The 18,063-nt window shown below is 35.7% G+C and overlaps 1 protein-coding gene across 2 annotated transcripts; it reads right to left on the minus strand.

Moving 5' to 3' along the window:
* Nucleotides 1–5,365: 5,365 nt before the first annotated feature.
* On the minus strand, nt 5,366–17,310 carry GCG (glucagon). 2 transcript variants are annotated; one of them, XM_014954247.1, is made up of 7 exons: nt 17,211–17,310; nt 12,395–12,495; nt 11,833–11,994; nt 10,951–11,004; nt 9,196–9,333; nt 6,902–7,045; nt 5,366–5,865 (listed from the first exon to the last, which is right to left on the minus strand). In XM_014954247.1, the coding sequence occupies exons 2-7, from the start codon at nt 12,490–12,492 to the stop codon at nt 5,841–5,843; spliced, it is 621 nt and encodes a 206-aa protein (XP_014809733.1). In that variant the 5' UTR covers nt 12,493–12,495; nt 17,211–17,310; the 3' UTR covers nt 5,366–5,840. The 2 variants fall into 2 exon arrangements, with proteins under 2 accessions (XP_014809733.1, XP_014809734.1); XM_014954248.1 differs by lacking the exon at nt 17,211–17,310 and adding an exon at nt 13,099–13,730.
* Nucleotides 17,311–18,063: the final 753 nt, after the last annotated feature.

Here is an 18,063-nt window from a genome sequence, read left to right on the forward strand (position 1 = left end):
GGGGGGGGGGGCGGCAGGAAGCAGGTCCCGCCAGGCAGCGGGAGTTTGTGCAAGATCGCGGGTTTCCTGCTGGCTCTGCAGCTTCGCCCGGTGTTTGGGGGTGGCTTTTTTTTGGTTTTTGTTTTGTTTTTGGATTTTTTTTTTTTTTTTTTTGGACATATTGTCCATAGCTGGAGAAACTTCAGGTCTTGCATGAAGGCTCGGAGCGCGGTGACACGGGCGTACGTTAAAGGGGAGGGACCTTTGACACTGAGGGTTTCTGTAGGAAATCAGATAAAAGGCCACACAGGCGCCCCACAAGTCAAATGCCTTCAAACGCTAATGGCAAAGCGCCTCGGGCTTTGATAACACAAGCAGTTATTGTAAAGTTTCTGCTCTTTGAACTTACCTCTCTGGCAATCAAGTCGGGGAAAGACTGAGAAAATTGCAGGAAGAGCTTATATATATTTCTTTCCTACTGGATCTTGGCATAAAAGAGGGATGGATGTGCATAAAAAAGTGATAGATTAACACTAATTTCTGTGTATAGGTAAGTCCACTTTTATAAAGTAAAATCACAGTGAAATGGCAGTCTCTTACATTACTTTTCAAAGTAGTAATCTATATATAGAATCATAGAATCATAGAATGGTTTGGGTTGGAAGGGACCTCAAAGATCATCTAGTTCCAATCCCCCTGCCATGGGCAGGGACACCTCCCACTAGAGCAGGTTGCTCAAAGCCCCATCCAGCCTGGCCTTGAACACCTCCAGGGATGGGGCATCCACAACTTCTCTGGGCAGAATGCTGTGAGATGCATGACCGGAGTTTCAGAATGTCTTACAGCTCCACTTCTAACTGCACTTGCTCGTCTTACCAACAACATTAAAAAAACCAAAACCAAACAAACCCAAAAGCCCCCATCCTTGGGGTGAATTTTCCCATTAAGTAGGAATCACAACATACACATAATTCAGCCAATCTGTGCTTTGTTTTCTAAACATTTAAGTAGCGATCATCACTGTGTCTCAAAGTATAGTACAGGCAAATTATAATCTCAGGGCTGTGATAAAATGTACCTGAATATTACCAAGCTTTTCACAGCAAGTTGCATCTTAATAATGTTTTGAGAGATTATCTAGAAGGTTTTAATGGTTCTCAGTGGTTAATTCTACGATGAAAAAAGACCTATGCTGAGAAAGCGTATGCCCAGCTTTTGCTAGTTTCAGTGGGTACACTGAATTTTAAGTACCTTTGGAAATCTGGATTCTTGTATCTAGACCAAAATGTCTAATAATGTATAGTGCCTCTGACTCTGGTCATGCCAGAGAGGCTTATGGGACCTGATTCTGTACTCAGAACCACCTGAGGGATCCAGTAAGAGTCAATATAGCAAAATATGTTTTCCATTTAGTTGTGATGGTTCCTTGCAGTAATTCTGTCCACATCTGAAAAATCTCAGATTCCTCCTGTCTGATCAAAATATCCATGGTCCCAAAAAAGATTGTAATGGTTGTGCTTCTGGTACTGTCAGATTATGGTTTGTGATAGCCTGAGACTTAAAAAGTTGCTCCAGCTAAATATTTCAAATTACTTTATACCATGTTTTGCAATCAGATATGTATTAATATGGTGCCAAGAGATTAAATAAATGAATATCCAGCAGTGGCTGCTACACAATAAAGTTGGAGAAGCCATAGCTGTTCATCGTATTGTATGCTGAACACAAACGTATTCATAAAGTAGTTGTATAATTAAGAAGAGCTACTTACTAGAAAGAACCAAAACACAGCTTTCAGCCTGAAGGTTGCCAGTTGGTGGGCCTGCCAGATGTGATGTCTCCTTCAGACTATTAGCCTCAGTGAAACTCGAGACTTTGTTAAAAGTCTGTTTATATATTTGAGTCCTTCCTCCGGAAATATTTGGAGAAGTCAAACAGGAAATATGGAAAACGTAAACTCTCCCTGCAGGACAAAAAAAAAACCAACTGTTTACAACTAAAACGTATACAGTCTACTTTACAGGTGCAGTAATGTGTTCTAGATGTCTCAATGGTTGGCTATGGGAGACAAAATATGTGCTGCAAAAAGTTTTATACTGATTCAGTGGCTCCGTTCAAATGTGCTGTGAGGAAAAGAAGGCAGAAGTGATATTAGAACTGCAGAGTGTTCAAGTTCTACTTGACTAAGTGTGTCTTTTGATACTAAATATATTAAAAATGTCTGTTTTGTTTTTTTTTTTCAGAAAAACCTCTGTTTATTTGAGGCTGAAATGGCATAAGGACGGTTTCGTAATTCATCTTTACACTGGTTCTATTTGAGAGGATTATGAAGAGAGTATTAACAGTAAATCAGGAAAGCAAATGTGAAAAACCCCCCTTGTTTTCTGTGGTTGTGTCATTGGGACAACCATTTAAAAGTGGCCAGTAGTGGCTGTCATTCAGTTCTTTCAAGTTTATGTATTTTTCTTTATAAAATTAATTTCCTGGCAATGTAAGATTCTTGCCATGTGTTCTCAGAGCACAGTTGAATGGTTAGAGTATCTCAGGTTTCTGTTAATTTTTATTTTATTAATTCCAATTAGTTGCCTTGTTTTGCTTCAATATGCTTATTTTTACAAGATACTTAGGAAATAGGGTGGAAGAGGAAGACACACCCAGCATATAAAGGACACTTAATGAAGGAGATAATATTGGGAACACTTTTAATATAAGGCCACCTGGAAGTTCTAAGCAGCACATGTGCAGACACACAGAGGACTCTAGATACACGAGTGAGTTCATGGAATATGGAATTGTAGAAGGTACACATACACTATACAGTCAAAACATCTGGGCCAGTGGTACTATTTGCATACAACTTAAAGAAGGTATAAGGTTCAGTTTTCTGGTAGAGTGAAGTCAGCATGGAGTGAATGAAAACAAAAAAATAATTAAGTTTATGCACCATAAACTGCATCTATGATACGTTTACAATGTATTTCAAATAAAATGGGACCCATATGCTGTTTTATAGACTTAAAACTCACACCAGGTGCAGAGGGACATCATAACTGCGCCATCTTCTATAGCACACCAGTCAAGACCCCTCATACACATCAGGGTATGTGATTTTAATAAGCTGAACACAGTTTGGGTTCTTGACTCAAAGGAAGATGAATGTGCATGAGGGTGTAGCCCTGTAGGTAATGCTGGAACATGCTCCTGAGCGTGATTCCCTTAAGCAGTCCCACTTCCCTTCCTTTGATTGCTGAGAGCAAATTGAAGCCCCCCTCACAGAAACAGCAGCACACAGGAAATACAATCAACATAATAACTGACAGCTGTTGCTCCGATGCCTGAAGACTTTGAAAACCATCTATTATTTAAAAGGAATCTTCAGGCCATTCTCTTCCTAATTTCTCTGGAAATGCACCACTCACAGCATGTAAGGCCTAGAATTAGCTCTCTCCCTTACTTGAGTACAAAATTAAGATTAAAACATAAACAGCAATTCTTTCTAGGCTTGGATGCTGCAGCTTTTCTACCCTCTCTCAGCCTGCAGACATAGGGAGCTATTGTCCAGTAAAGACACTTTTAAAGAGGTGACTGCAGCTTATTTCTCCCTATGTTGTACCATTCACAGAATTCCATCTAGCATGTATAAGAAATACCCAGCACATACCTCATTTTTGATCCTGTATGGACTTGCTCTGTGATTTCAGGATATATAAGTCCTAGTCCTGTTGAGCTAAAACATGTGTTTGGAACTTCTGGAACATGCTCACTTCTGACGAAAGGGTGTCTTTTGAGTCATGATCTAGATTGGGACTCAAAACATTGGAGGTTAAATATTTTTGCTGTTTCAGACAAGCTGCATAACTTTGAGAAAATAATTTATACCTCTGTTCCTAAAAGCATATAATTTGTAAAAGTGTGGGAAAACAGTATTTTCACAGCTGACAAAGCTATCAAATACAGTGCTGGCAGACACCACAGGAGAATGGATTTGTAACTGAGGAATCCTGTCCTGCAGAGCACTAAATAGTGTGCATAGTGGAACAAAACATTTTAAATAAAACTGCTCAGTCTATGGAAATAGAAGAGTTAACTCTTTGTACCATTTCAGCCTGGACCCTGTGGATCCAACTGTGTATAACTGAATCTTTTTCAGTTCCAGAAATGCTTGGAACCAAATCACTGTGTACAAATGGGATTAAATAATCAACAAATAAGTATACGTTCCTTCCCTCCGCCCCCTTTTTTCAATCCTCAGTGGTATTTTGGATGCTACAATGGATTTTTTTAGTACAAGATTCTATTGAGTTTTAATTGTTTAAAGTTGGGATGTTAGAAAAGCGCTCTGTTGCTATCAAGAAGCTTTTCTAAATGCCAAGTTGGGTATGGTCAGTCCTGATCTGAAATTACAGAATATTGGTTGCTGTAGCACTTTGGGAGGACAATCTAACCTTATTTCTCCAGAAATTCTAGACAGTGAAAGTTTCAGATGTGTCTAAAAAAGGAGACACAAAACAATACTAATTCTTCCTAGCAAAAGTTATAGGTTCTAATTCTGATTCAACAGTGCTTCTGCTTCACATTGACTTCTACTAGATATTTGCTGAGCCTGTTGACTTTCTCTTAAACCACTTGCTCTTTAAGGACATTTTAATATAAATACCTGGCATATTGCTATTATAGCAACGGAGAAAAGGAGGTTTGGGGAGTCATCAGAAGAAAGAGGTGCTTAACAGCACCTGAAGCTATTTGAGAGTTGCAGCTAATACCATACCTATAAAAAGCATGCCCTTGCCAGCTGAGACCATAAGAGTTTGGATTGTTGGAAACACTGCGATCTGTGAGCAAAGTGTTCTGTCAGCATAATGGAGAAGGCACAGGTTACTGACGTGACAGTTGTGCTTGTAAGTTACAGTACGATGTTGCTAAGTGCAAGGTGGTTCTCAGAGGAAGAAGGAAGAAAAGAATACAACACAGATGAGTGACCCCAGAGCCATTTAAGTCGGCTTTACTTGGCAATCTTATAAAATTTGAAGAAATTAAGTGGCAGTTTCCACTACTAGTGTAGTCTATTGCACTTAGTATTTTTCAAAGTTGTCCTCCTGCTTTTGCTGAGAAACAAGAATTTTGCTAACAAGGAACACTCGTCTGTTCTTTTTTCCCTCTCTAGCTTCATCTTACTTGATTTCTTTTCCAACCAAAGATAATTCAAAGTTCACACAGCTGTTTTCTGAGAATCATTATGGGGAAAATGGGACAAAACAAAATGTTGTTTGTTTTATCATTCCAAACAAACCACTTCAATGATCTCAGTGACACTGAAATATTAGAATAAAATGAAATGGAGTGCAAAGAGGCACAAGGGATATACACACGAAAAGTCAACAGAAAAGAAGCTTGAAAAAATTTATTTAAGGCTATCATTTAATATCCTTAAAGCTTAGCCTTTTTATAACAAAGGTTTTAAGAGGGATATTCACTTCTCAGGCATTTGTAACTGCCAGCCCCTTACAAATAACACATACAATTAGTGATTGAATCTTTTGTGTGTAGAAGTCAACTTTTTAGAAAAATAATTTTATCATTAAATATAAATGGAGTTACTCCAGTCCGAATAAATGAAAAAGGTGAAGATATGGAACTTTCATAGTCTTAAAGCTGTTAAGATAACCATCCCTTAGACAATAGGTTTTCCATTTATAAACCTCTGGCAACACTAAACTATAGTACAATTATTTCCTGGCATGCAAGGTGACATAGCTTTGTTACACCCAATGTAAATGACAGAATACAGATTTCAGAATCTCTTAATAACTGGCAGTTGATGCAATGAAGATCTTCATTTATCCCATTTTTATTCTGTGTTTTTACTGGTATTCCTCCAAAAGGTCCCTGGAAAAAAAAACAGTAGAAATTAGGATGTATTATAAATCTCCCAAGATGTATGAAATATGTGTGGAACATATTTTTCCTGTTTAAGAGTTAGCAGATGTTAGTTCCAGAGACCCCTCAATGCCTCTCTCTAATAACAACTTGAAAACAAGTATTCCTAAAGGAAAAGCTTTTGAATAGTTTCTAATAGATTATTTTCCTAAATTGTTTGTTTCAATGCTGAACTGCAAAGAAACACAAAAATATTAAAATGTTAATAAAAACTGTATTTTAACTATAACTTCTAAATTTTTTTGAGACAATATTGGTTGTTTCAGATTTTCAAGATCAACCAGTCATTTTGGGTGCTTCAGTAGTCAAGAGACTAAAAAGAATTAATTTTTACAGAGTGGACATCCAACATTTTAATACAACTAGCCATTCATGTGTCTTGAGTTGGCATTTTATTATTTTTGAAATACTTTGTTAATGTTAACAAATAATTCTTCAATATTAACCTGTTTGCAGAGTTCAGATAGAAGATGTTTCTTTTACAACAGCATTTGCCTATATACAGGCAAACTAAAGCAAGGTTCTTAAGTCGTTAGCTTTCAGGAGCTCAGATCACAGTACCCTACTACCTAATGACAAGCCACAATTTAAGGCAGTGTTTTATGTCATGGTCTTTAAAGAATAATCAATTCAGAGTAATTTTACTAACCAATATTTCTGATTTTATAATGCCCATGGAAATGAGAGTTTTATTTTTCAGTAATTCAATATGACCTCACTTCTGGTAACAATCAGTGGTGAAACTCCCATCAAGTTAAGTAGGAAACTATTAAATAGTTTCACCACTGATGCAAAATGCAAATTACATTTGGAATGAGTTCTGTTTAGTGTCTTATTCTTGTTCAGCACTGTCTGTAATAAAGTTTGTAATACAGTTACAGATATGTCAGTAGTTAAGAGAAAAATAAGCAGTATTTTCTGTATTTATGACAAATACATTTAAACCCCCAGTATATTAAGAATAAGACAATCAAAATTCAGGCACCTTTGGGTAACTTTGGTGTTAATCAGCCATTTTAGGAACTCTTTGGCAGCCATGTCATCAAGGACTTTGTTGATATCACTCGTGAAAGTGCCATCTGCATGTCTTCGGCCCATTTCTTCGGCCACAAGAGCTTTTTCTGGGAAACTTCAAAGGGAAAAAATTATCAAACAATTTGCAGATCAAAACAATTTAAAGGGCCTCATTAGAGGATTCTAATACACTACACATTTCCTGTGATTTTAAGGAGTTAAGAGTTGAGCCTTATGTTATGGCTCAGTACAGCAAGATATCAGAGTATCTTTTGAGGCATTATTTTAGCAACAGAATAAAGCATGTAAGTCTCCCTTTGCCAGATGAGGACTGTTCCTTCAGGTGAGTCTAAATTCCTCTCTAGAATTTTTTGAAAAAGCTGTACATGCAAAAACATATCTCAGTTTGCAGTGCCTATGCCAAATACACTAGGCATCACTAAAACACACAGTAGATTTACCAAGAATCAATATTTAAGAAATATCGCTACTAAAACATCATAGTCAAATCTTCATACTTTTTTTCCCATTTTAATTGGACTTAAGTCCTAGTTATATACTTACAATTATATTGCATAAGTATTTAGATATTAAGAGCAGCGACTTTTGTGGGGGGATTAAAATAACTCAATTACAACACCTGTATAAAATCTATGTGCTTGTTCGCTGTACATTATCTATTTGGAATCAGATCCTGATTCTTGCTCTATCGTTTTTTGACTGCTGGAAAACCATTATGCTAAGGGCCTGATTTAGAAAACTGTCCTTTCTTGTTTCATCTCATCAAATACAGGAAGATTTTAATGGGTTCCATTAAGGTGGGCTGCTGCTGAAGTACACTGTGTTCCAGGACCAGTGGCAGGGAGACTGGTTCTTTTCATGCAATAATTTCAGGGAAGGCTATATACAAGTTTAACCACAAATAGTACTAAATATTGGGAAGCAGAATGGTGGTCTACATTTACTTGTCCATCTAGGTTTCTAATCTCAGTTCATCACAGCTAGGTTGTAATCTTTCTCTCTTACATATACTGAAATACCCTATTTCTGCTCATGAAAATAAAAAACATGACAGAAAAACAACTGCAAGTCTGAACATTGCTATGAGGTGGCACCAGCCTTTCCCTTCTCTATATAGCTGACCTCATTTTTTAAACTCTGTTTTTTCAGGAAATCGTAATTATTTACAAAATTTACTTTTAAGTCTTCCTTGACTACAACACACAATCTTGTCTTACATATTATATTTTATTGTTATTTATTATTTTTATATAGTGCGAGAGACTTACATAGTACTTTACAGCTGGTAGAATATATAATCAGAGGATGCACTGAAATCCCTGCCCCGAAGAGCTTACAGTCAAAAGGCACAAATAAGTACAGAATGATTGAAAAGTGGGGTGTGGCATGTGCATGTTGTATCTCCTAACCATGCAGAGTTAGAAATAGGATGAGACAGAAGGTGCCTGCAGGAGGTAAGGTAAGGGCATTTTAAGTGCAAGACTATAATGAAAAAAAGATGCGAAGTCATGAATGAGTAGATGAAGTCAATAGGCTTGAGAAATCTGCAATGAGTATGTGGAGAACAAGATAGTAATGAAAGAAATCAGAGACATAGGTAGGTCAAAAGTGAGGAGCACTGCATCCAGCAAACTGTGAACCATTGCAAAAAAAGTAGAGGTGTTTTAAAAAGGAATCTAAGTCACAGTTATAGTTATTTTGACAGTAGCAACTTGAGGAGACTTTGTAGAGCATAGGAAGAAGGAAAGAAGTAAAGAAGTCATCAGTTACTGCTGGGAATGATCACCAGTGCATGGAGTACAGCTGATGACATTGGTAAAAACTTAATCTTGGAAAGATTGGAGACGAAAAGATTGACTGTGAAAGAGAAAAAAAAAGAAAGTAATTTAAGATGACACAGACTTGAATCATCTCAATGATAGTTAAGGAGACTGTAAGCAATGTTACGGGAAAGAGGAAAGGTGGTAGTTAGAGGAAGGTCTGATTTAGTTTTAGATATGTTGACCTTAACTATAGCTTGACCTTTTAGAGTGTAACAGCATACTGAACAGGTTTGTTTTAATCTGTATTTGAATGTAATAATTTAAAGTGGTAATCTAACATCCACAGAATACCTTCTATTACAAAAGAAAAACGTGAAGTACAGCAAGAATGATCAAAAACACATCAAGGCATTTCATCAGACTTGATTTCTAACTCCAAAAGCAAGGCAAAATTTAATAATAGGAATGGATGGATTCTTACTCTCTTCTTCCTCGTCCATTCACTAACCAAGCAATGAACTCTTTGGCAGCTTGACCTTCCAAATAAGAGGTGATATCACTGGTGTAGGTGCCTTCAGCATGTCTCTCGAATTCAGCATGACGCTTGGAGATCGCATTGCTGAAAGAAGAGCAATACTTCTAGGAGCAGACTGCATAAGGACTTACTTTTTTTTAACCTTTATTGATTTATATTTCCCACCCACCAGACTAGCATCTCTTTTTAGGGAGAGGGGTTTTTTTTCGCTTCTCAAATTACTCTTGGCATTTTTTTTTTCTTGATATCTCTCAGTTCTGAAGGCATTGTCTGTACTATGCAATACAATTTTGTGCAGAGATGCCTGAACTAGTTTTGGACAAATCAAATCAGGTGCTGAAAGCCAATACAGCTCCATTGGAATGGTCTTCTGATAGATTAATTAGCTACGGTCAACCAACTGTATTGTATTTTACAGACATATTTTTGTTACCTCTTGTGTTAACCTAAAAATTGCCATTTAGCCACTCCTTCTACCTTCACCTTCATTATTTCTTAGCCAAACTATTCAGATTCAATTCCTTTTGAATTTACATTTTGAATTGTTTTGTGAATGCCCTTTTAATTGTCCAGAATTAATTAATTCTGACCAACTGATAATCTTGGAACAATTTCAAAACTGATCACCTCCAGTTTAATAAAGAAAGACAATTGCCTTCGCCCTTTCTAAACCTCATTGTGCTTCTTTCTCTGATGTAGCACAAAATTATGTTACACTAACCCTTAAGAAGGCAAGCTGCACTGAGAAACAGATGTATTATGGAATATTTTCCATGAATAAGATCCCTAGCATTTCTATTTCAGAATTTGCTAATTTCTGCCCAATTTTCAGGGCCTCTAGCTCTTATATTATTTTTTATCTGCTTCGGATTTCACCATTCCTCCTCATTTAGTACCATCTGCACTTTTCATCAGCATGCTAACTGGAGTTTGGAACATTTTTAATGAAACATTAATTTTGTTGAGATATGCTGTTTCATTGAAGCTGAAACATTATTACAGGTTTGTTACTGATATTGACAGTGTTTTGATCAGAAGGATCTTTGTGATCTGGGCTGTCCTCTTTGGAATTTCTGACAAAAGAATGAATATAGGTATGTCAATCTGTTTTGCAGTAACACTTACTGGGGTCTTGTTTTATTTGTTTCAAATTTCCAACCCCTCCAATATCCCCCCAAACATTGTTAAGAAACAAAATTCTGGCCTCCGGCAGGTCTTCTTCTTTCCTGTAATGAGTGGTTTATGTAACGTGGGACTGAGGGCTGAGCATTGTATCGTGTTTTATCAGCACTCTACAAATTGGTGCCTAGTCATTTCCCTTTCATTAACCTTCTCCCTGGTTTTCTTTTCCTCATCATACGGGGTTTTTTTGCTTCAGCCTTTTTCTATACCAAGTTTTTCTTTTTATCTTATTCTCTACTCTTCTTTAACACTTGAAATGTCCTGTCCGGAATCTATTCTCATGCTGTTGCATTACTTGAATCCGTTGCACATAGCAATAGAACACAGGTGCAGGAATGAATAAATAACATCGAGACATTTCCTCTTTCCTTATAAAAAAGCAGGTGCAAGATAATTTCTTTTGATAGGTATTTCTTTGATTATGGTAACATTTTAAAGAATATCAGTTGTTTTCTTTCTTGTTTAATAGAAAATGAGCTTGAGCTGTTTTAGAGTGACAAGTTGTGACAACTAGAATACCTTGAGAGCTGGTCCGGGAATTTGTCACTTTCTTTGTCCTCCTGTCCTTGTTGGCTGTAGTGGAATTCCACAATCATTAGATCATTATTACCAGTACATTGCAGAGCATGCATAAGCTGATAAGATTTTATTGGTTATTATTTAAATATTATGATAAACGACCATGACTGATAGATGTATATTATAAATAATTTCACATGTAAGAATTTAAATTAATACAATATCTAGAAATTTTTACTTTACACTTTAAAGAGTTCCACAGGGATTTAAAAGCATTAATGTAATAGATTTTTGTATTCTGTGGACAGATCTTCTCTAGAGCTCAGGGCATAAACTTACACACTTTTACATTACTCCTGCTGTCAGCTTGGTAGCTTGTGTTTGATTTAATCAAAGTATGTTTTCAGAAAACATGCCAACTCATGCCTTAACAGTATACTGGTGATACTGGTAAAGTATCCAGTGGTGAAGAAAACTTAAACCTTAACTCCTTTTTCACAAATGAAACATTAGGACTAGAGTATGCATAGATAGGAGACTTTTATTAAGGGCTGATGATCTAGACATTTAAATTCTATTTACGTATCTTATTCCTATTGAACTTAATTAATTTACTGAAACAATCTGTACTAAAGAGGCTGAGATAGTCTGTTTAGATGGCATATCAGGTAATATACTACACTCAATTTATCCAAATCCTGTTGATTCATTTTGCACACATTCCTCATTTCTAATAAGATGTTAACATTTTATACAAATGTTCCTTTAGTAATTTACCTATTCGAGAATTATACACAGTCTGTGATGGGAAGCTGAAATCAAGAAACTGAATTTAGCTAGATTTTTGACTGTTTCTGTTTGAAATGTGAGCAAAATGCTTACCCATTTCTTTTAGTGCTCATTAACCATTGCACAAAGTCCTGAGCTCGTCTAGTGTCCAAGTACTTGCTGTAATCACTGGTGAATGTGCCTTGTGAGTGACGTTTAACTTCATTCAGCTGTCTGGATTCATCTAATGGTTCAGACTGGGAAGCTTTGAATGATCTGTGAAAAGTGTAGAACTTGTTAGTTGGCAGTGGTTAAAGTACATTCTACAGGTGCATTGACTTTTCTTTAAAAAATATTATTTTATACTCTCACAAAGTAAAAGCAAGTGGCGTATTGATCACTAGGTGGCTAGTAAAATGAATCAACATAACAGATTGGATACTGCACAATTACGAGGTCTTCTTGGATAACTAAGGCAGATATTTGTAATTCCAAAAACTTTTGTGCTATGTTTTGCAATATTAAAAACTTTTGCCAATTCCAATGGTAGATTAAGCACTGTGTAATAGTATATAAAAAAAACCCCCTATCTTTAAGTCATAATAAATTTTGCTTCAAACTGTAAGAAAAAATCTTCAGGCCAAGTGTTTCTAGAAGTTTGATCCAAAGAATTTACCTTGTTTTCTCCTCTGTATCCTGAAGAGGATTTTGCCAGCTGCCTTGAACTGTCATTAAAAGGAGCCCAGCCACGAAATAAACACTTTTCATTTTCATTGCCTGGAAAAAACAGAAATAAGGCAACAGATAAAAATGGAACCATCTTTACATATGTCTGAATCAATTACATCAAAAAGAGACATCCTTAATGCTGATCTAAACTTGAAGGTATTGAGACCCTGTGAGGATGAGGTCCATGTCCAGGAGATGGAGACTGTAGTGCCTTGGGTAGGCACGCAAAAGGCACAGCCTCTGTTCTAGAATGCAAGGTGAGCTGAGATCAACTGCAACCTCACATTCTTTTGTAATATGAAGATCAAGGTCTGTATCTCCTTTGCTCTGTGTTCTGCTGATGGAAAGCATTCGATCTCTTTCTGGCCCTCTATCTCCTTTTAAAAGTTGTGGTTTTTTTTTTTTTTTAATTTAAAATAACAGCTATTGCAGCACTAGGTCTCTGGACTTAAATAATGAGTTATGAATAGATGTGACTCCTTAGAAAAAAACAACCACCAAACCACACACTGGCTTGTGTTCAATTCATGATGTGATATGTCAAGTTTTGCTTGTGACACTATCGACATAATACTTTATTTCTTAATACTTTATTACTTAAGGGCTTCCATTATGGGGCTATATGGGATATACAAGATACGGGGTATATACCTCATATTAATGGTAATAAACCAAAGCAGAAAATATGGTCTCCCAGATGTAATTCTTACTGTTACAGGTCATCTGTTGGCTTCAACTATGTAACAGAAATGGATACATTATTAGATGTTTCTTCCTCATGCGCACTGTAGTAGCTTGACTAGTTTCACTGACTTTAATGTGAGATTATTCAGTGTAAACTAGAGTATTAAAATCTCTGCAAATGCTTTGGTGATCCACAGCCAAGCTGTGACTCCCTTACTTGCATTAGTCACTGTTTTACTCATGCAAGTAGTACAGTTTTAACTTCTAGTGAATAGTCACCAATGGGAATAAGGCATTCTCTAATTCCCTAATTATATGCGCTACAATTTTCATTTTCACATGTAGTATTATTAGTCTCTTGACACATGATCCCTATAGGACAAATTCTGTTGAACAAAGAAGTGCTATTCATTTTAAGCTCACAAAAACCCTGTGCAAAAGGGGCATTGAGCAGCTAATGGCTGATAAAGAGGAAATGTGAGGAATCTACTTAGGAAATCAACTAGTATATATAGTTTATTTTTAATTATTTTGGATAACTTAAATTTATGGAATGAATGCATAGGAAAGGAAATGAATTTAAAATTTGGTTAGATGCTTTTGACCTTGACAAAGAAATTGAATATGCCATTCATTCAGTGGCTAAATGCTCATTCATTGAATGATGAATAGTAAATGCTCATTCATCCCAACTTTAAAATCAGTATGGATCACAATATTAATCTCCTGTAAAGCAACACAAGTTGCAATGAATTCACATCAGCAAAATGTCCCTGGCAATAATTTCATCATGTACTTGGACTGATACTTGTGTATTTGAAAGAGCCCTTCTGCCATTGGAGACGCTTTCCTATGGAAGTTTATGTTACACTCTGAAAAACAAAGGAAGATGGGAAAGATGAATGCATTGAAATAAAATGGTAGGCGGCAAAATACACCCTCCCCACTAAATGTAATCTGCACCAACCTCCTCCAGCTCCACTGGAGGAGTTATTTATTGAAATTCAATTATTTATAAAATAAGGCAGCCTGGAGAAAGCCAGGTTAACCTAACAACATTCTTCATAACTGATAGGAATGATGGGTAGAGAACTGCAGATTACTTTGTTTTGAGATTTCGAGTTGGCTCTGCACTGAGCAGTGCAAATGGGGAGCTATATAAGCTTCTCTGAAAAAGTAAGCTCCTGCATCAAAAAACTTAGTGCTGTAGGACTTCCATTCTACCTCAGTAGTCTGCCCAGCAGATTTTTAAATGAAATCTGTTTCTTCCATTGATTATAAAATAATTTATTGTTGGAAGCTTGACTGTTGGCAGGCATTTTACCTATGGTTAGGAAGAACGTACTGCTTCTGGTACTTTGTGAGGCCTAATTCTTAAGAGAATTAATGAATAATATAAATATTTTACTAAAATAGCCCAGTGTCAGTATCAAAATGTTTAAGTCAATGAAATTCTTAATCAAACCCAGGAAAACAAATTGTTTAATACAAGATTTTCTGGTGGATTTTACTATTAAGCAATGGAGTTGATTTCCCTCTCCCTGCCAGAAGTGACTGCCAGTGTTGCTCATTTTTTCATCAGTGTGTATGGACACTCTGTTCTGCCTTCTGTGAAGTCCCGATATGTGAGATTTGATGCCTAAACTTGCAGATATCCTGCTATAGTAGCAAAAAATACTATAGTGGCCATGTAGTCAGTCCTGTTATAACCCTAGCTGTAGTATTGAACTCAGTGTTTGAGAGGGAGCTGTACTTTGGTGGTGCAACACTGACATCCACTGTTTATCCCAAAGAATGCATAATTTTACGTTTCATAGCCTTCCAACAATGGAACAAAAGCTCTGCCTATTCTTTGGCAGACAACTCTGCTCTGGTCACAAAAATGGGTTGATTGTAATGTAGTGACCCCCGTGCTAGCTGATATAGCTGTAAATGAGTTAACTTAGACACTAAATAATGTCTGGCTGTTGCACCATACATAAGTAAATTGGCTCTGCTTAATGGCATGCTAGCAGTTTGATACACTTTTATGTAGCCTGGAAAACTAAAGCAAAATATTTTTTAGCTGCCTGTAACTTTGTTAAACCGTGATACAGATTAGAAATAAAACTAACTCACTGAGGTGGAATGAAAGAAATAGTCTAGTTAATCCAGCCTCCTAATAGTAAGATCAGACACCAAAAGCTATTATTTAATATAAAAGTTATTAAAAATATTAGAAATTTTAAAGCCCATTGCAGTCAGTAAATAGACTTTCAGTTATTTCAGTATATCTTGGATCCAACTTTTATGCCTCAGTCCTATAGAGCTTTCAGATGTGAAAAATCCCTACTTTATGCCTTAAGAATATGTTTAAAGTTAAATGCATGTTTAGCTGCTTTCTAAATTTTTCCGAACCAAAATCTGGGGAGATTACTAAAAAGAAAGATGTATAAATGCAGTTTAAAAAAATTAATATAATTTTCAAGAGAACCCCTATTAATAAAATAAACATTTTCAAAAGCTATTAGGCTTCTGTCAATTATGTTCTTTTGAAAATTTAGAATCAGTTTTGTTTGTTTAACGTTTAGTACTTGCTACTGGTAACCCAAACTAGCAATAGCAGTTTTTCACAAGTTAAAGAAGCTACAGTTTTTAAAGAAAAAAATGCCTTTTTTTTTTTTTTTTGGAAATACAAACATGATTTGTAAAGAAAAAGAGATGATAGATAAAATAATATCCTTGGTTTAAAGATTGCTAATAAATTCATTTCCCAATCAGAAGAAAGTTTTTATTGCTCTACATTATTTAGGTCACCAGTAGGTACTGCTAAAACCCATGCAATCTGATTGTCAAGGTGCAGGAAAAGTAAGGCTAATCTTACACAGAAGATTTTTGTTCCTATGCATATTAGATTAATGGAAATGTTTTAATTTCTTTCTGATTGGAGATTAAAAACTTCACATATCTCAGTTTGAATCACCAGGAAGTATGTAACAAATACGTCTCTCAATCTTGGTCAGAAACCTATTTTAATATTATTTCTTGATCAACCTGATTTGCTAGCTTTTCCGATATATTTTACTGCAGATGCCTTTTGTACCCTAAGTACAATTTTAACTAGCTTAATTTCATTGAGTTTTCAAAAAAGAATCTTTCAAAAGTCAGATTTTTATCTATTTCCAGTTTAAAAATACAAATTATGGAGTTACAGTAGTAAAAAAGCCAATATTTTCATAAGAAAATGCATGAATGAATAAAATAGATTTCTACTGACATGAAACTGTTTGCAAATAGCAATTATTTCTAATTATAAATAAATTACTTTTTCAGATAGATATACTTTACATCTAATTTACCTACCATGCTATAATGCCTTGTGGAAAGTTCTGTAAACATAACGGTTCTAGTCAAAGCAATGGATGACTAAATTAAATTTTATACAGTAATCACAATTACTATTGAAAGACTTAAATTTTTACTTTTGTGCTATAAAATTTCAGTTTCAGAGCTTACAGTGATATGAAAATAATAGTTATTGAGACAAGCTGCTCTAAAAGTAGGGAGTGGCAATCTGTAGGGCAATGGAGTGACAATCTGTCTTAGACATTCTTAAATCAGTGTCTATATAAACCCACTTAATTTGTCTGCATGCTCCTAATTTAATCCCTGTTGATTCATATTTAGGTAGTATCTATAAGGATTGAATATTTTTAAACTTATGTTCATTAGATATCTCTAGAAAAGATACTAAAGGAGATAAAAATATAAGCATCAATAATTATCCATCTCACATTTAAGTTCTTACTACAATGCACGTCTTTTATGTTTTCATGGTTAATCTTCCTGCTTTCAATTGCTTCTGCAACCCAAACTGTTGATCTCCCTTTTTCGGATCATTCTCTGTTGAACTAATTCAATACATTAAAAGATTAAATGATTATGTTATTAACTCCAACCATCGATGAGTATAACCACAGAAGAAAACACCAATTTGCTGAAAGATCCTGCACCTCTATTGCAAACTTTGGGCAACACAGTTTAAATAATGCACTCAGCTTTCTCAAACAAATTGTATTGGTAGTTCATAGAAATCTTACCTTTTTATACTTTGAAGTGATACGTAGCAGTTGCAGAAAGAGCTGCTACTCTCTCTTCTGGAACTATGGCAAGCCTTGAGGATCCTGAGATCTGCCTAGCTGCCTCTTTTGCACAGACTTATATATATACTGTTCAGCTCTAGTAAGCATTACAAGAGTGCATCATTGCTGACAGTTTCCTTGTTCAACTTAAAAAAAAAAGTCATCATATTTGCTATTCATTTCATTTGATAATTTTACAAGCAATTTCACACATTCATTCTGCTTACTTTATGACATCAATGCTAACACGGATTTGCAAAAGGAGTGAGGTAGCAATGTCCAAAGAAGTAAATATCAAACAGAAGGGCATTAGGATGACAAACAGTGGGCTAAAGGTGCCTGGGATCAAGGCAGCAATTTCTCCAGATTCTGACTTGCCACATTTAACATTTAGTATTGAGCAAAACCCCGGTCCTGTTGACATCAATAGCATCAACTTCACTTACCGATTTTAAATGAAGGTTTATAAATTTAATATACTGTTAACAATAACCAGCACAACTCCCCCAAAGCCCTGGAATGATACTTCAAGTAATCTTGTGCCGGTATAATGAACGTGAAGAGATGTGAAGTACTGCACTGATGGCTACCCACTGTGCCACCACTATGTTCTGTTTTACCTCAAACCAGGACAAAAGCCTAGAACAGGTCAAATTTAACAAAAAGATCTGATTACCTGTAGATGTAAAATGCCAACTTCATAAATTCTACTGTACAAAAATTCATACTCAAGAACTGTATGCCAAACATTAATTATAAATAGAGTTTCACACTGCAGCTTACAGATTTATGCAAGATAAGCCTTTTGCTT

Source organism: Calidris pugnax, unplaced genomic scaffold (assembly GCF_001431845.1).
Source record: "Calidris pugnax isolate Ruff unplaced genomic scaffold, ASM143184v1 scaffold103, whole genome shotgun sequence".
Taxonomy (NCBI): domain Eukaryota; kingdom Metazoa; phylum Chordata; class Aves; order Charadriiformes; family Scolopacidae; genus Calidris; species Calidris pugnax.